This window comes from Balaenoptera musculus, chromosome 7 (genome assembly GCF_009873245.2).
Source record: "Balaenoptera musculus isolate JJ_BM4_2016_0621 chromosome 7, mBalMus1.pri.v3, whole genome shotgun sequence".
Taxonomy (NCBI): domain Eukaryota; kingdom Metazoa; phylum Chordata; class Mammalia; order Artiodactyla; family Balaenopteridae; genus Balaenoptera; species Balaenoptera musculus.
Genome location: NC_045791.1, coordinates 107,095,726 through 107,119,461, shown reverse-complemented (window position 1 = coordinate 107,119,461; position 23,736 = coordinate 107,095,726). Strand labels below are relative to the sequence as shown.

Sequence of the window (23,736 nt, the reverse complement as noted above, 5' to 3'; positions counted from 1 at the left end):
TCATGCTTTTGTAGTTTTTCTAATTCGATAATCATTTAACAGCTTCCTTCTAAGATTTTCTTCCTTAGCCACTGAGTATATTCCATTCAAAGTGGAAAAACTAATCATGGACATTTAAATGACTTTACATACTTCCAAGTGCATCTCTTTTGGGCAAAGATAACACCACTTCCAGACAAAGCTGGGACTACAAGTGTTCAAGAATATAATCTTTCCAATTCTATACCAATGCCTTCACCATCTATAATACTGAAGCAAGTATATTGGTTTCTTCCTAAACTAAGGATTAAATATAATATTTTATCTTGAGTTCTAGGTTCATGTATCTCATATCTTATATCAAGTTAATAATTCCTATTTGCTAAACATTTATGAAAAAGCCTTGTAAATAGTTTGATAATCAATACATATTCCTGGGAATCTAGCCATGGGAAATTTTCCCAACTGTGGAAAAAGATTCTGGCACAAAGATGCTCATCCAACTGGCCAATGAGAAACCACCTTCAATGACCAACATAGTGGAAATCATTAGAGACTGAACAACATGCAATTGTTAATGTAAAGTTTAAGAAGATAATGAGTATAAAGAAAACATCTTTGATAAAATATTAACTGAAAAATTGTATATACAATTGTATACGTGGTATGATGACGTTATGTAAAATTTTAAAAGAGAAATAAAACATGCATAGAAAAAAAACAGACTTGGAAAAACATCCTGACTTGTTAGCAGTGATTACCTTTAGGTAGTGAGACTATATTTTCTACTTTTCCATGTAGTCTGTGTTTTCTATAATACCCATGAATTTTCTATAATATCCACGAATTATTTTTAATAGGAAAATAATAAATAGGAGGAGAAAGAGGAACACCCAGTGAAAACAAAATCAGATGCACCTCTAAGGATTTCATTTTTAGGTGCCTTTTCACATTGTTAGGAAGGGGATATTCCCTTCAAGTGGAGTTCCTGGTGAGTGTGAGACAGGAAGATGCTGTCTTATCACCTGCTTTAATGAATAAAAGCATAATGAGAAATGAAAATAGTTTCTCCTGAAGAAAGTAGAGTCTTCTTGCTGCAGCATGTTTTTAGAATCTGACCTGACTGGGGAGACTTTTAACAATACGCCAGCTAATTAGTCACACTATACAAAAAAAAAAATAATGGAGAATCAATCAGAAATAAACAAAATAACAATACAGGAGGAAAATCATGACGAGGTTCCAGTTCCTAGGAGAGATATTCTCTAATATGCATGGGTCAAAGGAGGAAGAGAGAAGGAAACAGGAAGACACAGTACAGTTTAAACTATCAACAGCAGGTTCTGGCCACTGAGACTCAGAAAGTAATAGGGCAGCCTTCAGGGGAAGCAAGTTGTAGGAGATGTTCTTCCTTTACATCCATCTTTCGTGTAAAATCAGGAACACATTTTATTCTCAGATTGAGCACACTGGGGTGATTAAAACCATCGCTGTGCACCCAGGGGCCTGAACAATTCTCATTTAGGCGGGAACAAAACTTCAGCAGCATCCCTTGAATCTTTTCCATTTAGATGTCTGATACCACCTGTGAAAACAAAGGAAGAGCCCTGTGTTAAGAATGATTTCCCACTTTCATTCTCAGGATACGACGTGCTTCAAAATACATTGGTAATATACTGGTAACGGGTCCAAATGTACTACCAAAAATTGAGAGATTGCCTTTTGGTATTGAAGTAATTACAAGGCCATTTTTTCTGTTAAAGATGTGAGTTCTGCCCAGTTTGCCAGTGTGAACAGAATGACTCTGGTTGAATGGTTAAGACTTCACCTCAAAGACCCAGAAAGTTTCCAAGTGCTTTAGTTGCTGAGCGATTTCTGATAAGTAAAGGATGAGTTGATAAGAAAGTTAAGAACTACAATGATTTATCGAAATGAACTAGAATTTAACTGCAGCAAATACAAGAATCAATGGATTATTATGTAGGGATCAAACAATTTCCAGTGCCCTCAGGGAAGTACTCCCCCACCCCCATTCTCAGGGAAGGTATAAGGGTATGAGAAAACAAAAACAAATAGCTTTCTCTCACCCTGGTTCTTACTTCCTTTCAAATTTAGTGTGGCAGAAAAGAAAATATATACGCAAACGTCCCGTCCCAAGTTACTGGATCAAAGGATGATTTGAGATGGAAAGCCCAGATGGGCAAATTGGCAAAGACCTGTCCCCAGATGTCCACTCCTGCCCTACTTCCACTGGTGCCAGCTCACACCCACTTAGGCTGGCATTCTCTTTCTTTGCCTCCACCCCCAGGAAAGACACCCTCACCCCTCTAGAGAAAGAAGTATCAGAGAGACAGTACAAGAATAATATTTCAGCAACATGTACCAGTGGGGAGAGGTAAGGGAGGAGGGCAACATAGGGGTAGGGGATTAAAGGTACAAACTATTAGGTAGAAAATAAGCTACAAGGATATATTGTACAACACAGGGAATATAGCCAATATTTTATAATAACTATAAATAGAGTACAACCTTTAAAAATTGCAAATCACCATACTGTACACCTATGTTATATAATATCATACAGCAACCATACTTCAATTTAAAAAATCAAAAAAATATATATTTTAGCAGCATGTAGGTGGTTGCCTATAAAATTACATTTTCAGTGAACCTCTTAAGGATATGCCAAACAGATGACATCACAAAAAGAAAATGGATCTTATATCCAGAAGTAAAAAGTATACCAACAAATTGGACATGCCAAATGCATTGTTTCTAAAGATGCCCACTTGCACATGAAGTAACGTCCTTCTCCCAATTCATCTTCATTCACCAATTAATGAACTCTCCATATAGTAATAACAATTTAAGTTTAAGCAAAGATCAAGTTGCTAAGAAACCAGTCTGTCTGCTCATTTTCCTCATAGTCAACACTTTTGGAAAAAGAAGGAGAGATGACGAGATGAGAGCTTTAAGAGATGGATGCGTACAGCTCATTTTGAATCTTTTCTAATTATTACACCTCTAAGGGTTTTAAAAATCATTTTAAATTGTTTTATCTCTTCCTAATTGTTTTTCCTATATTTCAGTTCATTCATCAAACAAAATAAGTGCTTCAAAACTTGAATTATAATTTAAAGTATAATATTGTGTTCATGAAACACCATGATGGAAGAGTTGAAATACATTCTTCCTAAATATACAAGGTGTGTTTTCTTGAGCAGCTTGGGAGACTATACCTGCCTTCACAGAAAATAAATATGCAAATAAATATGCAAATGCAATATGCATCAATCTTGCTCTTACAAAGTCTTCCAGGATAGAGGGCTTGTAACATGATCTATAATTGTCAGAACTCAAGGAAAAGTATTGAGCTACCAGATATACTGAAAGGACCCTAACACAGTCACCCCTATAACACAGTCACCCTGTGAATAGAAATTCTGCAGCGTGAGGATTTATGCAAAGGCAAATATCAGCGTCTGAGCCTCATCACGGTCTGAACACAGTACTGCCAGCACTTAGAAGGCAGTCAGTAAACACAAAAAGGGAAGGGAGGAAAGGAGGGAGGCTTAATTGTTTCCATTCCTTACCATTCACTTTCTCAAAAAATTCTAATCAAATGGATCGCTCACTGCTGTTTTCTCCCAGCTTTGCAAGTCCCTAACAACATTTTGTTTCAGCATTTGGACGGGTAACGGGAAAACATAATTAAAGCAAATGGTAAGATATGGAGCAAAGCCTTGGCTTCAATTTTGTCTGTTAACTGAATTACGTTTTTATTGTGCAAATGAGCTATTGCTAAAAACCTTGAAAGCCTTACTAAAACATTTCTGGTAGTAAAATGTGATCAACATGCATTTAATGATAGCAAATATCTAAAACAAACTAACCAAAAGAACCCATACATCTGTACATTCCTTATAGCAGTAAACAGAAATGATGTATCAGGAGAATGAGGTACATGTCTGAGGCATGGATCTGTAAAGATACCCATGATCTAGAGTTAAGTAAGAAAAAAAAATTACCAAGTCTTAGAATAGTGTGACCTTGATTCAGTTAATGCCAAAATAGCTGTAGAGTTTGGAAGTTTGTTTTTGGTTTTTTTTTTTTTAAAGATCCAAAAGGATACTGTAATCTACTGCTAGCAGTGTTAACTTCAGGCAGGGGAGCAGATAGGGAAAGTAATGTGAGGGCGGCTTCTACCTGTTCTTTTCTATATACCTATATTGTTCGAATGTTTTACACCATGCCTTATTTTCAAATCTGATCATATGTGAAAGTAACTGAGAAAATATCATGATTTTTGAATTAGTCTTAAAATACGTAAATTTTCAGAGCCAAAAAAAAAAAGCTATTAAATTACTTACCTTGCTAGAATTCGATTTTTCTCCATTAGAGTCCATGCAGTTTTATTTGATTTTATTAGCAATCTCTTTCAGAAGACCCTTGAGATCATTAAGCTTGAAAGGGGAAAAAATAAAACTGGTCTTAAGATCAATTTTCCAACTTTAAATTTTAAATTATGACTCTATGGCTTTTCTATGAAATAGATGTACTATATATGAAATAGCAAGTATGGTTCACGCCTGGAGTATGGCAGACTCCAGGTGATATTTCAGATTCTGTCCATTACTAACTTTCTGAAATCATATCACAAGCAAATAATCATTAGCACCAATTAGGATTAGCTTTACTCAAATAAAAATCACTAGTGATTCCTACATAGAAAAGATAGATTACAACACAGAGAATATATAGAAATAAAAATGTTATATGTAACTAATAAAATTATAAGGTATCAATAACGTTTTGCTTTGATAAAAGTATAATATAATGAAAATAATGTGATAAAATACTAATCAAGTTTTTGCAAATAAAGTGTCTCCCCTCACACACACACACACACACACACACACACACACACACACAAACAGTATAAGTAGCAAAACAATTTAAGTAAAAAGCATGATAAAATTATTTTCAATACATGCATATTTCACAAGTTTTTACACAAGATGCGTGAAGATCACTTTAAATTACAAGCTATATTTTTACACTTAATAAAAGCTATAGACATAACACAATCTCTGTACAGTTGGTTTCCAACTTGCTATATCACTCACTCAAGGAAAGCTTTCTGTTTAACTTAGGCTTATTTCCAGTATTAACCTCTTCATTTAACTCTTTTTTAAAAAAGGACAAAAAGAAACCATAAGGGCTAATGGCTGCCTAAAATAAAGAAGGCATAGTAAGATTCCTACTTACAGACTTAAGGTCAATGTGAATAACTTTGTTTTCTGGTGTAAGAATGAGACGGAGAAAATTTTTTTCACTGGAAGGGCTTTGGAGAGATTTCTGTATTAGTTGACAGTAAAAGGACTTTAGTATGATGTTTAGTAGGGTTTAAGACACCAAGAGCTTGCTCAAGAAACAAGTGGCCAACCCTAAAATTCTCCTTGGATAGAAAGGAGAGACTTTTTGTTGTTCAGAAGAGAAGGGGTAGAGGAAGGGGGAGGGAATAAAAAGGGGAGAGAGGGCAGGGGAGCAGGAGAGAAGGGGCCTGGGAGCAGGAGAGAAGCAGGGAGAGAGGCAGTGAAATCCTGTGGGTGGTGGCCCATGTCTCAGTGTTGTGTGGTTTGAGGTTTCCCTGGGATCTGCCCAAATTCAACTAAAACCTGCAAAAGGCATGGTGTAGGTGGACTTCTTGCAGGAACCAACAAAGGGGTGGAGCTCCACAGCCAGGGAGATGCAGGGGGGCTGGACCCGCAGTCACTCCTCTGAGGACCCCACAGAGCCCTGGCTCCCACGTGTGTGTGGACAGCCCCCAACTGGGACTCCAGTCATCTGTGACCCCCTCGGCACCACGCTCACAACCGCCATGCTCAGGTCCACTGTCCCCACCAGAGGGTCGCCCCGCCGCACCCAGACACACACTGGCTGGGAGGCCTCCCTGGCCCCTGGGAGTCAGTTCAGCTGCTCCAGTACCTGGATCTCCAGCTGACCTCCGACCCAGGTCCCGCTCTGCCCCATCCCCTTGCTGCCATCCTGCCTATGCTCTGCGTGCCCCAGAGCAGGGGCAGTGGCAAGTCTTGCAGAAGCTTGAGCCCAGCCCCAAGTGTACTTTCCATCGGCTCCCTCCAAAGCCACCTTAAGCGAACCCACAAGTAAAACAACTCAGCACAACAAACAAAAATAGACTATTTTCTCTACACACACACTTAGACAAGTCCCTAGCACCTCTATTCCCCAAACCAAACTGTGTAAGCCCCTCTTATGCGGCCACTCTGACCTCTCAGAGGGATCTTTGAAAGGAATGTTCCCAGATGTGTCCCCAGAGGCTTGCCCTGCATGGGAATAAAATCCAACCCTAAAGAGGCCAGCAAGTTCCTGCCAAGGACGACCCAGCCTCCCCCTTTCTTCCTACTCGGTGTTCCCCTGGTCCACGCCATCCCTCTCCAGCTGCCCAGAACATTCCATGCATCTCTGGGCTTAGGGCCTTCACAGCTGCTGACACTGCTCCCCGGTAATGCAGACACGGGCAATCTGGAACATACGCCTGATAGGGCTAAGAAAAGTGTTATCGCTATTTAATCCTACATAATTCAGCTGGAAAATGCTCCTACACCCAAACCACTTAACAAGGGATCCATTCATGAAATTTGGGGCCCATGTCTGCTTTGACAGCACTTAGCCCAATGCCTGGCACATGGCAGGTGCTCAGTAAGTATTACGAGCTATGTAGCTTAGGTACCGATGCAGCAGACAATATATTTAAATATAAATATATGATGTAGAGAAAGTGAATAATCCTATAAGGCTTTATATATATTCTATATTACATATTATAGTCATCTAATATACATGCTCAGTGTTAGAATACTATCCCCTACGCTTCCTTTCATGCATTCTAACATTTTTAAAATTTTCTCTAATTTTTAAAAATATCCAGCACTTTTCTTTCCCCTCTTCACTGATTATAATCATGATATACATCCTGGCATGATTGTTTATGTCCAGATACTCAACTCTAAGAACATAGGAGTCTTCCCAGCCCCTCAATTAAAACTCAGTACCAGGACAACATCAGAAGGAGAGCAGCTGTAACAAGATATACTCCTGTGTGATGGCGTGTCTCCAAAGATGGTTGCCACGTTTCTCCCTGCCCACGTGTCACCCCCACATCGAGGTGGAACGTGAACAGGTGGGGTCTACTGCTCCCCCACCTGGATCCCAGCCAGCCTGGGGCGGCTTTAATCAATGGATGCTGGTGGACATGATGTCATGCCAGGTCCAGGTCTCGCCTTTAGGAGCAATGGCAGCTTCTGTTTCTTCACGCTTGGAAGCCAGTCTCTATGGAAAAAGGGGAACTGCCCTGAGACCCCCAAGCCTCACGGATCAGAGATCACGTGGAAGAGAGAGGCCATGAGGAGGAGCGCTGAGGTGCCGGATCCTGGCCTTGCTGCCAGCTGAATCCAGCCCCGTAAACCCAGCTGAGACCCCATGAAGCAGAAGAACTGCCCAGCTGAGCCCTTCCCAAACCCCTGACCCAGAAAAGCAAGAGTAAAATAAAATGGTTGTTTGAAGCCACTAAAATGTGGGGTTGCTTGTTGCACAGCAATAGGGAACTAAAGCAAACTGTGATGGAAACATTCGACTGTCAGCACAGAATGTACCGTCATCCTGAGTGGTTGAGTCCAATATATGGAGCAAGCAGCTCCAGGGGAGGGAAGGAGAGGAAGGAAGTGAAGAGCTAAGGCGGGGGCGGGGTGGGGGGGTAAGTAGGAAGGTACCAGGCATCAGCCCACCGTCCTGCACAAGACCAGAGTTCAGGAAGGGAGGCCCATGGAAACACGGCCTCAGATCTCTTAAATGCTGCTGGTAACTAACACATAAATACATATATGAGAAATTGTGAACCGAATAAATGATCATCTCAGAGCTCTGAGAAGAGCACCTTTTGCTCATTTATTCAATGTTCCTTGAGATTCTACTATAGGCAAGGAATCGGGTGCTGGAGACCCTGCCACCCCTGATGGGGTATCGTCAAGCCGTGGAACCACACAGCCCTGGGGGGGGGGTACGTGACTCTGTCACCCAGGACGCCATCCCCAAAATGCCATGGATATCACCTCCTCTTCAGAGCCTAACAGGGAGCCGACATTTATGAATCGATTGTCACTTCTGCTGAACCAAATCATAATTTCCAGCTACCCAGCTCAGGGTGGAGGTGGGTATACTCTCTCTACGTCTAGTTCACGTGCGTATTCGCGCAGTCGCAATTCAAATGAAGTGGATGACAAATTAGAGTGGCAGCAAAGACTGGCATAGAGTCTCTAGGCTCCCAACCTGCTTTTCTGAGCCTTTCTGGTGTTCCCTGTCACTGCAAGCATCTTACACCTGAGAGAAAAAGAAAGGAGGGGTCCTGGGTTAGACAGAGACAGTCGTGGAAATGGGACTTCAGAACTATTCCCGTGGGGCTGGGAGCATCGGAGAAGCAATTCCATTCCAGCACCCCGACTTTATGCAGTGAATAAAGAAAGCTGAGTATAGAACAGGGTCACATCCATTTTTTTTTAAACAATTAACTTCATCTATTTTTGGACACTGGCTTCTAGCTGAAAGCTCAAAGATAATGGAGATTTAAAAAAATAATTCCCAAACTATAAACAGAAGTATACCTTTGTATCCAGCTGTCTAAAATGATGCCTCATTCTTCAAGGAAGTTAAAGAAAAGAGAGAGCGAGAACAGAGAGAGAGAGAGAAACAAAAAGGGCTATTAGCTCCATTTCGCAGTCTTTTAAAGAACAAAATACAGATCATTTTCATCTTCAACTAAATCAACGTCACCTGCTTTTACCACTTTTACTTTCTTCCTAATACCCAAGCGAAGCAGAATTCCACCCTCACCCCAGATGGAAGGACAGCAAATAGATGCTACCTTTGTTGATGGGGGCGGGGGGGCGGGGGGTGGAAGATGACCTGTAAGGTCCGTCCCTTCCTTCCAAAACTAAGATCTCCGCGTCTAGGGATGGAGGAGAATGGAGGGCATCTGCTTTGTTACTCAAAGAGAAAAAGCATGCCTCGCATCCCCTGCTCCCAATAGCTGTGTTGAACCTAACAAAGGGATTCGTTGTTCTTACGTTTATGCTTTCTTTGTTAGACTGAATTCTGAGGTTTGTTTGGAGCTCTCTGTAAGAGTGACTTCTGACCATTAACCCTGTTAACCCCACTTTAAATACGAAGGGCACGCTCCCGGATGCCCTGCATCCCACATTCCTCATGGACCATCTAGGGAGTCAGTGACTTAGTTAGTTCTATGGGATGTTCACAACAACTCCATGCGACTCATAAAGGGCGTTCAGAACTTCTCAGGGACAACTGTCTGTAAGAGATCAACCAAAGGGTTTTGCCATCTTCTAATCTCTTGCTTCTTCCTCACAGAGATACATGTGCAGATTCTGCAAGGTAACTTCTGTTCCCCATGATCCTCGGGTCTTCCTAGAATCCACCTCTGCAGCAGTGGCACAGGGACCCACGCTCTTGTCACCTGGTCCCACGGCCCTGCCCTGCAGGCTCCAAATCCCTCTTTCTGCCCTTCAATCAGAAGGACAATCAGATGGCAGGTGGGTGGGTTTTGCCCTTCCTGAAAGGCTGACACACCCTTTTGCGTTTGTCACCTTCAGTTGCCTGAGCCATAACCTTTTGGTGCCATTCCTCTCTGCTGCAAATTCTCTTTACAGAGTTTGCTCAAATAAGCTGCCTGTGTTCTGCCAGCTCCTGTACACAAGGGGAGGCTCGCAAAGCAGGAATAAATGACTGGCATACTCCTCTGATGTGTCGCTGGCTTTTGTGTTGATCTTGACAAGGTAATTTTCTTTCATGACACCCTCCCACGCCAGAGTCATGTTGTCTTCATTCTTGAAACCTTGAATAATGAGACAAAGAAAAACATTCAGATTGTTTCATTTGCCCCCTTTCCCTCCTAAATCAATACCTGCTAGGCATTTTGCCATACTCTGGAACCAAGAGAATTAGATTCGTTCTGCACAGGCTGTTCTGACTAATGCTACTTACTAGTGAGAGCAGCAGAACAATGGAATATCAATGAATTTCTTGCTAACAATGAGGAATGGGAGCTTGCATGAAATAGGAATGCAATCTTCATTCCAACTAGAGATCCATCCACAGCTTGTCTGTGTGTCTTGTGACTTAACAAAATCATTTCACTAGTGAATTTGGTTCTCATATTTCTTATGTGCTCCTGTTCCATTTTGATGACATCAGAATACTACTCTGATCATTCAGTTCGATAATTACTGATGGATTTTCTATTCTCAACCTAACACGGGGGTAGAAAGTTTGGAGGAGAGGAAAATCATCCCTGGACATCATTCTTACCCTCTTGAAATATGCAGTCTGGGTGTAGACCTCAAGGATAATTCTGATGTTTAGTTTTTTCCTCTCACCTAAGCCCGGTGTGCTGCAAAATTAGCCTGGGGAATGTTCCAGCAAGATTTTTAGTTCAATTTTTTTTTTTACAGTGCCTTAACCTTTCAGATGGCAAGCAAACAAAGGAACAAATCAACCTGTCACCTGCATTTCAGGTACTAGTGCAATGGACAGCAATCCTCCATATGAATTCACGGGGAAAGAAAAGCTCATATGTTCATGCAGGTGTCCACTTGGAATAAATGTATCTAGTGTTTACTTTTAAATGTGTTCATCTACATGTTAGAGTTTAGGAACTGTTTTAAGATCTTCCTAGATATAAAAAGAATTAATTGGGAGTCAAAGACATATGAAAGTGGCAGGATTGAAGCAACTCCTATATAGCAAATAAAGATTTATTTTTAAATGGTGGTTATTCACTTTAGAAAATAATTCCTAACGGAATTTCTTTCAAGTGGATTTTTCCTAGCAAAGTCATCTCCAATGTCTTTTCCTCAAACTAAATGTATGTAGAAGCCCAATAGGAGTACTTAATAATCAATGGAAAGGATAGATGTTCCTGAATTCAGGTGGCTAAAGATCAAGAATGACCAGTGACCAAATGTCCAACCTCTCTCACTGTCAAGGAAATGCTGATTGAAACGATGACATAGCATTGTCACAACCAAACTGGAAAATTAGCAGAGTCTAAAATAATGACTGTACCCTCTGTTGGAGAAGATGTAAACAAACAGGTTTCCCACATAATGGGGAAATCTGTAAATTGTTACAGCCTCAGGGAATGAGGGATGGGAAGGGGGGCAGACATATCAAAAGTACATACACTGTATCTAGAAATTTCACTTCTAGAAAGAACTCAAAGGAAAAAATTACTGATATGCTCAAAAATGAATACATAAAACTGTTTCTTATAGTGTTATATAATAACAAAAGAGGAGAAACAATCTACGTGTTTAACAAGGGATTGGTTAAACTGAGTATGGTATACCCATAGGCTGGAATATTCCACAGTTAAAAATTGTCATAAAGATGTATATTTATGGCTATGGGAGATGTTCTCTGGGAGATTATTAGTTAAATGAACAAATTAGATTTTGAATGTGTATGCACAGAGCAATCAAATTATACACCCACACAAGAATAATAGAATCAATACCGATATGTTATCAACATTTATCTCTGGATGGTGGGTTATCTGCTCTTGCTCTTTCTTAGTTGTGCTTTTCTGTGTTTTTTGAACATTTTATAAATGAGCTTGGATTACTTTTTCAATCATGAAAAACAGCAAATTTTATAAAAATGCAATGACTGGCTAGCATATTTTTTACTATTACTTGACGATGTCACCAAAAAAGTACCAAAAATGGAAGTTTGGGTTCTACCTTTTCTGAAAGTTATTTGAAAAATCTTGCATTTTCCTCTAAAGAAGAGCAATTTTAAGCTTAAACCCCATGATTGTCCTATCACTGGAGGCAAATGCGAAGTAAAGGTAGGAAATGAATTACCATGAGAGGATTCGACAACCACAGGATGCTGTGGTTCCGGAATTAGGCATCCCTAAGGAGAAACAAATGAGCAGGTGGTGACCAGGTCCCCCCAGAAGTCTCCAGGGAGTAAACTGGGGCTCTTGGCTCCCTGTCTTCTGTCATCACTGCCCAGTGACTAAAGGATCCTGTCCTGTGGTCTCCCATTCTCCCTATTTCTTTATTCCTTCCTGAGACTAAGAACTGTTAGAAGAGAGCATCCATGGCTCGCTGTCTGTTTCTCCGATTGTTGTGAGAGCATCACTTTCCCAGGGGCCTATCAGGGACACAGGTGCAGATTAACACGTCTCATTTCTGACCTGTTCGCTTTCTCTAGTTGAAGCTCTCATCCACTTGCTGGCCAGGTTGTGGGATTTGTTTTCATTTTTATGTTCTTTCTTGTACTTAATCACTAAATAAGTTTGGGAGGAATGTAATGCATTTCGTTCTGCCTTCTCAACCCATCCTGAATCTGGAGGACTGATTTGTCCTTACCTATAACACCGAGTTTCCTGGTTCCATTGATCCTGGGCTGAACACAATGTACCTTTGGAGAGTGGACCTTCATCCCATACGGCCCCTCTACTTACCCACCCCCAACTGGAATCCCACTAGTGATAGGGAATTCACTGCCTCACAGGGTATCACATCATTTCCAGATAGCACTAATTGTTAGACATTGCTTTGCCTTTATACTGCATCAAATCTTCCTCCCCACAACTTTTATCCATCATTTGTTTTTGTTCTCTGGAACGATTCAGGAAGAAGTATGAAACTTTTTGCCAGAGCCTCTAGTCAACAATACATTTCCTAAATTTACTTTGCATTTGCCTCCAAATCTGTGGCATGGATTGGTCCCCTGAGCCCTCCCTCAGGTTCTATAGACACTCATCCATGACACGGCTCCAAAACGGACTCAAAGATAGTTCTGAGACACTTCATTACGCACCTCTGATCTTTGGGTGTGGTCTTTGAGTACAAATTCCAGGTCTCAACTTTCAATTCCCATCCCAGATATAAAGACTCTTCATTCTTTTAGTTAGAAATGACTCACTTTGTCCTCCATGGCAAAATGATGAGGGGAAAGACAGCAACTTATCCAAATTGTCAAAACACCTTTCTTCATTAGGAAAGGCATTTACATATGTGTGATAGCTAATGACATTCCCCAAAGTGACATTTAACGTCTTGAAATAATGCTGTTAAAAGAGTTGACGATGAGGATTCTTTAAACTGAGACACGAGATGGGGGTCGTTGGTACATTTACATTCTGAAAGCCAAACTTTAGGAGATCATGGCTCCAGGGATAACACAGAAGTAAGTTATGACTAATATTTAAGGTCATATTCCTGAGTATCTTTCCTCCATTTTTCTGTGTAGTTAAGGAATCCCACAAAAAATGATGGTTCTTGGCAAGTTAAATTTTTCTTAATTACCACCAATCATCGTGTCTAGGCTAGTAAAATTTGTATTTTTACTTTCTGAATCATCAAAATATTGGGGATACACTAAAGGGACAGGAATGATTGGCCCAATACAGAAGAACATGAATCCCATGATGGTAGTCAGTGACCATTTTATCAGGTGCAATAAAGAAAAGACCAGAGGGCAACACATAAACACACACCCAGCAGCCCCAGGGAGACACACCACAGTAAACAGCAGGAACAAGGCACAGACAAAGCAGACAAGCTCGAACGCATCCTGACAAAAATCAGTAAGCTGGAGACAAGACCAGCTTAACGGTATTCCTTTCACTGTTTGTACTGGATTCTCCCTTAGATTATCCCTTTCCCAAATTGCCCCCAACACCCAGTTTTTTGCTATTTAACAGGGACTTTTCTTTTTACCCATAGTGATCCATTCGGGGGCCACATCTCAAGATCCTGCCCCACTCTCCAAACCCTGAATTGACTGCTCTTCCCCAAGTCAGGAGAACGAATGTCAGGATCTGAGAAGCATCATTTTACATAGTGATCTGAGGGTGTCTGCTACTGGCCCTGGGAGTTTCTTTGTTCACTTCCATCTCGAGGGAAATAAGTTCAATCAGCAAAGAGTGTTTCATGATTTATGTTACCATTTCTTGCACTATCGTGTCTTCTGTCTGCACTTTTTCCTTCCCCTGGGACTCAGGATGTACACTGTGACACAGCAGGCAGAGGACGGGAGGCAGGAGACTGTGTGCAGCTAGAATCTGGCTGTGGGACACGGACCAGGGTCTTTCATTAGTCTCCCTGCAACCCTTGGCCCCCCGGACCCCTCCCGCCTGTCCTCTGACCTCTGTAACTTCTCTCTCTGAACTCTCCTCACTCTCTGGGCCCCTCCCGGCATCTACGCCTTTGCCTGGCTAATTCCAACTCATCCTCTAGGTCTCAGTTTCAATGTCCCCTTCCTCCAGGAAGTCTCCCCTGACTCACTCTAGTCTGGGGTGTAAGTGTCCACAATGTGGCTCTCATGGCACCCTGCACATTCTCTAAATTCATGCTTCCTACGCTTCTCTATTAAGGCTTTCTCATTTTCTTTCTTCTCCTGAGATTATGAGCCCTGTTTGAGGGCAAGGTTAGCCGCTAGCACCATTTCCACAGTGCCTGGCTGCCGCATGGTGGGCGCCTGACGCATATTTGTTGAATTAATGATCCCCAGGTCCCTTTCACTCCCTGCCTGGCAGGCTCCCTGTGACACTAACCGTCTCGTCCCAGGGCTGGCATCCCTCCAGGCCATGGCACATGGCTGTGTTCACAGCTGTATCCACAGAACTGAGAGTAAATGTGTGTAAAGAAATGAACGCCTCCTGTAATACTTTTACAGTACTTCTCGTTCATGTGCTCAGGTAGGGAAGGCCCCTCTTCACGCTTTGCTTGTCTTTCCCACGCACCGTATCCATCCATCCCTGCACTCCCTCTGTTTTTAAACCCAGATCTGCAGAAAATGTGGGGTGGGTTTTACAAAAATCTTCCAAAGACAACGGTGGCAGGAAATGAGGTTGGTAGGCTCTTGCTTTTGGAATTTATAAGAACTCAGTGATTTTCCTTTTTTATCACTCTATTTAGACATTTCATGAGAATTTTTTCATTGGTTCTTGGTGGTTGTCTAGAATCTAAGTGATAGGACTAACTGGATAGTTCATAAACATTGAGGCACCCACTTCTATCCCAATTGCTGAAGGTCATTTTCTGGAACCAAGTTTTACTTTTCTATACCATCCACATCTATCACAGATCCTGCTCAGAAAGGAAGTGCTCACGAAAGGTTATTTCAAGGAAGGAAAACATAGCAGATATTCCAATTGCTCATGAAAATATATCATTTTAGAAAGTGGCAAAGAAGAAGCAGCAAAGGACTGAGAAAGATCAAGAAGCTGTTTCTTAAAGATCCGTGCTCAGTTGTCTAAGCTTTTGAGGCTCAAGAAAAGCACAGCAAATAGGGCTGTATATGTACAGAGGGTCAGCCTAGATATTGAGCATTTCCCTATGGTGAATACAGTTATAGCCATTATAGCTGAGAAATTTTCATTTTAAACTGTTCGAGGCATCAAAGATAATTCTGGACTGAGAAATGTTTTCATTTCTAGTGTGTCAGATCAATCTGGCTAGAGAAATGTTTTCACTTCTAGTGTGTCAGATCTAGGTTTAATATGGCAGGTGAGTTAATGAGAGATAAGCCCGCATGCACACCGCCCCCAATGGCAAGGACTCAGCTCAGCTGTGATGCCTGGGTGGGGAGGGCGGTGAGAACCTTGTTTTCTCTTGATAGGCCAGCGTGGGAGCGGGGTGGGGTGGGGGTGGGGGCAGGGGGAAGGCACTCTCCGGAGATCAGCTCATCCAGCTTGTTCAGGGGATGCCTTTTGTGATAAATGGCAAAACAGGGCCACAGATTCTGCCCACCCCGTGTGTAGGCTGCTCTCCCTTGAGGTGGGCGGGCCTGTGACTTGCTTTGACCAATAGAATGTGGCAGAAGTGATGTCATCTGACTTTCTGAGCCCAGGGCCTCAGAGGCTATGCAGTTTCTGCTTTTTGTGGGAGTCTAGGCTCTAATTGTGGGAACCTGAGCTGGAGGAGACTGAGGCTGCTTGATGACAGCCCAGCCAACCCCACACATGTGAGCACACATGGACATTGGGACCAGCCAGCCCACAGCCTACCTGCCAGCAGCCGGACACCACAAGGAGCAGAGACCAGCGCAGGACTGACCCATGGAGTCTTGGGCAGATAAACGGTGGTAGTTTTAGGGAACCAGATTTCAAAGGGTTGTTTCACAATAAGACACAACAGATCTGCTTAGAGACTCAGATCTGTTTGTTTTTCTCAAGAATGGGACTGAGGATGGAAATCCCGCAGGTACCAGGGCTGGGTCCAACCTAAGTCATTAACTCTGCCTACCTAGTCAGCACATGGGGACACTGATGACTTTTGTGGGCCCTGCTAGGGTGACCAGCAGCCCCTGAACTGACAGGGTTCCTGAGATGCAGGACTTGTAATTTTACAATAGGGATGGTCCCTGGCAAACTGAGACAAGTCGGTCACCCTAAGTGGACATCCAGAATGCAGGACCCTCAGTGCTAAGACAGGGACGTTCTGGGCAAACCAGGACAAGTCAGCCACCCTAGGCCCTCGGCACTTTTGCCATTGTGGGCCCCTTCCCGGATCAAGAAAATATGAAAAAGATTATATGACTGGGTTGGTATAAGGACAAGTATATACCAATAGGTTTTCTGTCACCTAAAAGTTCTTTCTTTTTCTTCTGATTTTTAAAAGAAATGAAAAGAGCTGTGTGGACCCCAAAGTGCCTGGGCCCCGTCGCCGTGCAGACATTAGTCCTGTGGCTGCACCCCTATCCACCCACCGGGAGATGGAGTCCCCAGCTCAAGTCTGAGGTTAGAAGACAAAGTGTACAAGCCAGTAGTGCCCTTTCCATCTTTTCCTTTGCATCCAGACATCCAGATGAATGAAAATAGGCCTCTCCCTCCCTTGTGCTGAATTTGGTTGAAACAAGTTTGTGGGTGAGGGAGATCTGTGCGTCTCAGTGGCTCTAGGAAGGGGCGTTAAGTAAACCTCAGGTCGTGGGGAAGAGAGCCAGATGTGTGCTCCCTGCAGCCAAAACGATGGGGACCCAGGTGTGACTGAGAGTCAAGGGTAAGAGGTTCCAGCTCCCACAGCAGGGGCAAGGAGAGGAGCTGGGTGGGGACCTGTCTGCCCCGAGTTTGTCAGGGCTGAGGAGGTGGGTGACCACGTGAGAGAGAGAACAACCTCCAGAGTCCCCAGCAGGGAGAGTCTGTGCAGAGCGCACCCCTGGAAACCAGAGGCTCCTGTGGGGCAGCGACCCCCGGAGAGAGCATCGCCAAGTCCCGGGAGCTGTGGTTGGTGCGAGGGGGCAGGCAGGGCGTGGCTGAGGGACCCGCCAAGCGCCCACACAGCAGAGGGTCAGTTTTAAGCATGCACCAGGCCGGGGAGCACAGAGCCAGCCCAGGACAGGGCCACCGTTTCTAAACAGGATTTCTGCACTTTCCCCTCCCTTCTCCCTGTGCTCCAACCCAGAGAAGGTCAGGAACAGCAGCTGGTGAGTGAGCAGGAGGGAAGGGAATAAGAAAGAGAGAAAAGCCAGCAGCCCATCCTTCCTGACAGCTCCACCGGCTGAGAGGGGGTTCAGGGTACGGGGAGTCTCCCCTCTGAATGACGATGAATGGGCTGGTTAATCTATTGGACTGCAGGTCCTAATTTCTAAATTGAGACTGTTTTACCGAGTAAAGTCATCATAAGCTTTTCTAGTTCTCTAAGAACCACCAGAAAAGTCATGACCCCTGCCGGAATCAAAGCTAAGATCTCCCAGAGAATAAATGTCACGGAAGCAACGGAGAGCAAGAACCAAGTCACATTTTGACACCATCCCGTGAATCGTGTTGGCTCAGCATCCTACTTACATCATTATTCTGTACATCCCAAAGTGAGCCCCCTGGAATAAGGCTGTCCTGGCAGATCTAGAAGGCTTTCTTAATCTACTCTTTCAATGCATATATATGTATAACTGAATCACCTTGCTGTCTAGCAGTAATTAACAAAACATTGTAAATCAACCATACTTCAATAAAAATTAAAATAAAACAGCTATGATAACACTACCGTTAAAAAAAGAAAAGAAAAAACAAGAAAAAAATACCTGTGGACATGGACAACTGCCCCAAGTATTGTAAAGTCTACTAAAATATTAATATTGTGCTCTGTAAATTCAAAAAAAAATCTACTCTTCCTCTCGAGTAAGTCACTGGGGGGCTCGATGCCTGAACTTTACAGACAGACACCTGTGAGCGCTGAAATAACCGCGACTAACCCTTCCTGTTGAGATGTGGACCAGACACGCTTCCCCAAAATGAATCCCTGCCTTCAAGCCCCAGCACAACGGATGAGCCACTCACAGCAGGCGGAAGACTCAGTGCTCCTCTCTTTGCAGCAGCACCGGAAGCATTTCTTGACCACCATGTAGAAGTAGGCGAAGACCACGAAGGGGAAGGGGACGTTGAGGCGGGTGCAGTATTCCTGCACCAGGAAGTACCTCTGGAACTTCCAGACCTGGTCGTTGTTCTCCTGGACGGTGCCCACGGTGTAGCTGGCGGGAGGGGAGAGAAGGTCAGGCCTCAGCTTTCCATAGGCCTGGCCATTTCATTGCCGAATATATGGTGATATTGGTACCAAGCTCTCACTGCCACAGGAGAGAAGAATCTATGGTGGTATCGGGGCCTGAACAACTCAGGCACCCTTCCGTTCATGCTGGGCCAAAATTGGGTCTGGCTTTTGTTATTTTGTTGTTTTTTTTAAATCACAAAAGATTGTCCAATGAACTTTAAAATGATTCCTGCCTGCGAGGGGGCAGGCAGGGCATGGCTGAAGGACCCGCCAAGCGCCCACACGGTAGGGGCGTGTTTCAAGACCTTTCAAGGATTCCCTTTTTCAGTTAGTCTGGTATTGTGTTTGATACCGAGAGGCCCAAGGTGGCGACTCTCGAAGGAGTAAGTTGCCTACATCACTGTGGGAGTTTAATTATAAACAATCTGGGAGAGCAGTTTGTTAATATTTATCAGGGGCCTTAAAAATATTTATCCATTTGACCCATTGATTTTACTTCTGGAAATCTAACCTAAGAATAAGGAGATACTGAGAAAAGAAAATATAGAAATGGATATCACACACAATGTCTGCCACAGCACTCTGAGTAATAGCTGCTCCCACTTTCCACCCAGCAGCACAGAACAACCAAAATGTTCAACACTAAGAAAATATATCACAAGTTATGGCCAATCAATGTGATTACACTATGCAGCTGCTGTTAAAAAATATGTTTATGACTAACTTTTATATTTTGGGCAAATGCTTACATGTGAGTGAAAATAATGAGGCTCAAACTTGTACTCACAACCCAATCTCACTATGTAAATCACAATTCACAGGGAGAAATAGATCCCATAACAAAGAATTAGGAAAACGTCTATTTATCCGGAAAATGTCTGACTGTACCACTGACTTATCTGTTACAAATTAAACCAAGATTGTTAAGTAGCTAACACTTGTTACATACCAGACACTGTTCTAAGCAGTCTACTTGTATGAGTTGATTTAGTCTGCAAACAGCTCTCTGTAGCACGTTAAGTGCTATTATCATCTGTGATTAACAGATCAAGAAACTGAGGCACAACAGGGGTAGGTAAATTGTCTGAGTCCCCCGACTGGCAGGTGATGAAGCCAAAATTTGGACCCCGAAATCCAGCCCAGTGCCTATTTGCTCTGTCGCTACATGATGCCACCTCATGACGTGGAGCGTGAATGCTTTGAGCCGTGCTCCATTTCAAAAGGATCGGGTTGGACTACTTAGTAAAAGATAACTGTGAAGCATTTTACCATTTGTTGAAGTTCAATCATCTGAGATACTTTTATTGCTAACACCAAATCACTCCTTCAAGAGCCAGAGAAGCAGCAACAAACCCCTTAAAATTGCCTAACAGCAAATCCTGACTGCAGATAGATTAAATTCTCCAAATTCTGCGTAAAAACATCAGAGGCCAAAACTTCAGAGGCCAAACCTTGCAGGCAGAGAAATGGGATACATTTGTTGTGAGACCTCACTCTTACCCCTTAGTGCACTACAACCTAAGAGTTAAATATCTTTAGCCAAGTGAGAATCATACACTTGAGCAACTAGCCTACACAGATCATGGTTGTGGCTTTGCTTATAAGCTTGGTTCTGCTTATCTTGGCGTTTACTGATGAATCAGACCCCTCTGAGCTCTACAACAGGTCCTGGGGTCTGGTCAGGGCAGGCTTTCCCAGAAAGTGCCTCTTCAACTGAGTGTGGTCTTTAAAGCAAAGGGAATTCATGTTTGTTGAGTATCTACTATACGTAAACTCCTTTACTAGGCATGTAAAATGGTTTCTTGACTGATTCAAGTGTCAACTCTATGTGGTAGATTTTCTGGGTGAAAAGCAGACAGTACTGTGATGCATGAGACTGCAGCAAACTGAATCTGGCAGTGAGCCTGCTGTGTCTTCCAAATGTAGGTCAGGTTGCTCCAAGGGGAATACCAAGCATCATTATTTGTCCTCGCCAGTCCCTGCTGATTCTGTGCCTGCAAAGGACACTGCAGGCTTCTGTCACTGCAATAAGAGAGGACGGCAGGCACGCCCAGGTTAATGAAGTCCAGGCGAAGAACCTGCCAGGGATCACGTTTTACTACATACTTTGCTCCAGAACAAGTATCACCATTCAAATGGGCCCCTAGGAGCATCTTAAAATCTTAACGTGTTTAGCCAAAAATGGATCCTACTGACTGCCCCCTACAACTCAGCAGACACCCAAATTGCATTCATTTTAAGGCATCGAATGTTGTTTGCTGAGGTTTTATCCAAAAGGAATTAATAGCTCCTCTTGAAGGGAGGAACACTCAGATGCTTAGAGCTGGGGAAGGTGGCTTCTCCCTCCCTTCCTTGGGAGCTTCGAGTGGAACTGTGGTCAAGCAGGGTCCTAATGGGAAGAGATTCGCATTTTAGCTTAACTGGTTACTCAGAGGCAGTGAAAAACATTTTAAGTCTTCCAGGTCATCTAGAAAAGGAATTGGTAAACTGTGACCCAGGGGCCAAATCTAACACCCAACCTGTTCTGTAGGGCCCACGAGCAAAGAGGCAGGGATGGGTGCGGGGTCGCCGAGCACTGCTTCTTTCTGCACATCTGGCCAAAGCCAAGACCTTGGCCGGCCCTTACAGAAAAAGCCGCCAAGCCCTGGTCTGGAATGCACTTAGGCCAGTGCCCACAACAGGGGGTGGTGTTTGTATCATTCTTTATTTTGAAGAACTCCGCCTCCCATCACTGCCCCGTGTGCTCCTCAGGACAACCCAGCAGGTTCCAAGGAGCCTCCTGCTGGAACCTCTGGCTCCTCTGCACCTCTGGGTCCACGTGCATCCAGTGAGCAGAGCTCCTTTCCTGGGCAAACGGTAAAAGCCCTTATCCGCATCCCCGGGGGGTGTGGGTGAACTGGTTGATTACTGGACATTAATACCCAAAAGCCACTTTGCATAAATAACACATTTCCGGGGCTGGTCATGCTGAGGTTTATTTACTTACGTCCACCTTCCCCAGAGAGCAGCAGGAATGGGCAAAACGTGACCTGGAGGCGAAATCCAACCCCAAACCTTCCAAATTGTTCTTTTTCTCTAGAGTCAGATCCAGACTCGGCCAACAAGACATGAGGGTTCCCCAGGCAAGGCTGATAATTGGGCACTGCTTCCAACTGCTTTGCTCAAATAATTTTAATGTTTTTTAGACATGGTTTTCCGTTTCTAGAGCAGACAGGCTGAGCTCTGGTACCACTGCAGCCTCACCCCCCTCAGCGAACCCAAATGTCCAGAGCGGCTCACGGGCCAACTCTCGTGTTCAGGCTCTCGCCCACCCAACTCTGATGGCTCTCACTGCCCCTGCCAACCACTGGCCATCTAGCGTCTCCCCTGAGAGGAACTCTGCAAGGTCCCCCTTGACCTGACATCTCCTGTGATATCTTGTGCCCTCAGCTACCCAGCTGGTGGGAGCTCTGTCCCCTAAGAGCAGCTGAACACCTCAGATAAGCACGAGAGGAAGAGGAAGCAGGAGAGACAAACTCTCAGACACCCACTGACAGTGAAAATGTTACCAAGAGATAAATGTTTAGGATTCAGATAGCCTTGTACGTGGATGAAATTCAGCAGTACGTTAAAAGAGTAATATGCCTGACCAAAGAACAAAAGGATGACTCAATATTAAGGTCATTTATATAATTCATCATTTTCATAATACATCATAGATCAAAAGGACAAATACCATTTAAACTGTTTCTAGAAAGTCTTCTGGCAACATGCAACATCCATTTCTGATTAGAAGAAATAAAGAAGAAGAAGGAAGGAGCTTAATAAATAAGAAATAGGAGGAAACTTCCATGATATGATAAAAGGAAAAGAGAGGGGGAAAAAAAAAAGAATTCAGTAAGGAGATGTGTTCCAAAATAAGTAAGCAATACTTCATAGCCTTCCTGCATATCAAAAAGTAGTTATTGAAAAACCATAATAGAAAAAATATCTCACTCACAACCACAAATGGCTAGAAAAAAAAATGTAACAAACAATCGGCCATATCTATGTGAATACAGCCATAAAAGTTTACTGGGAAACTATATGTATTTGAATAAATGGAGAATCACGCCATTTTTTCTGGCATTTTTAAAAGATGTCAGCTTCCCCTAAATGGCTCTACAAAGTTTACATCACCACAATAAAATTCATTAAAGAAATTTTTTGGAAGAGGAAAGAAAAAAGGATTGCAGAAGATGAGCCACATGATTAAATATACAAGAAAAGCCAGGAAAGTTTTGAGTAAGAATAATGAAGGGCACTCATACAACAGATGTTAAAATGGTTTTTTAAAATCAGTAATTAAAGCCATTTGGTAGTAAAAACCAAAATAGAAAGACTGATTAACAGAACAGAATGAAAAGTCTGCAAAAAATCCACAAAGAAAAAGGAGATGCTAAGACAACGGCAGAATTTTAGAAGAAACTGAAATACGAGAAACTTGCCAGCTAGACTGCAATCAGGTAAACCCCTCTTCCAAGCTTTTCACAGATTTCATACATTTTTCCATCTGCCATTCCTTCCCAGACGCTGCAGCAATATCCAGTGAACCCTGATGACCCTGACTTTTTGCACCCACTCGGTGCCCCAGCGGGCACGTTAAAACGTTCCACACGTCCTGGTTCCCCTCCTGCTCTGCAGCACCGAAAAACCATCAACGCTAACAGTAACAGACAGCCAGTGATTTCACTGCGCTGACTTTTGAAATGCTAACTTTGAGCATGTTTCTGTCAAAGTAACACAACTAAGATCGTGCCGTTGCCTGTGTGAAGACCCATGAAATCTCCCTTCACCTGCAGGGGAAAATCCAAATTCTTTAACACGGCATGAGAGACACTCCATAACCCAGCCCCTGCCGACCTGCCCCCATCCGCAGTCTCTAGTTCTCCCCAGAACAGCTTTATCTCCTCTGCTTCTCTCCCTCTCCAACCAATGCTCACAGGGTCCTCTGAGCAGATGTCTCCTCCATTTGCTGCTGCCCAACCCCAAGATGGGTCACAATTAATAACCCCGACTCTGCACCAGAGTCCTCTGTGAATAGGTTTCTCGTGCCACTCGTATCGTACTGTATCTTTTCACATCATCTTATATGACTGTCTATGTGCCCATCTTCCGCTCAGATAGCAGAGACTTTAACCTCTCT

The 23,736-nt window shown here is 43.2% G+C and overlaps 1 protein-coding gene across 1 annotated transcript in view; it reads right to left on the bottom strand.

Annotated features, from left to right (window-relative positions):
* Window positions 1–642: 642 nt before the first annotated feature.
* TRPM8 (transient receptor potential cation channel subfamily M member 8) overlaps window positions 643–23,736 on the bottom strand; it is an 89,538-nt gene continuing 66,444 nt past the window's right edge. Inside the window, exons 21-25 of the mRNA XM_036858039.1 lie at window positions 18,365–18,555; window positions 9,808–9,907; window positions 8,661–8,694; window positions 4,350–4,442; window positions 643–1,564 (exon numbers count right to left, since the gene is read on the bottom strand). Of these exons, the coding sequence (XP_036713934.1) occupies window positions 4,392–4,442; window positions 8,661–8,694; window positions 9,808–9,907; window positions 18,365–18,555 (376 nt within the window). The 3' untranslated portion in view covers window positions 643–1,564; window positions 4,350–4,391. The remainder of the gene's footprint in view (window positions 1,565–4,349; window positions 4,443–8,660; window positions 8,695–9,807; window positions 9,908–18,364; window positions 18,556–23,736) is intronic.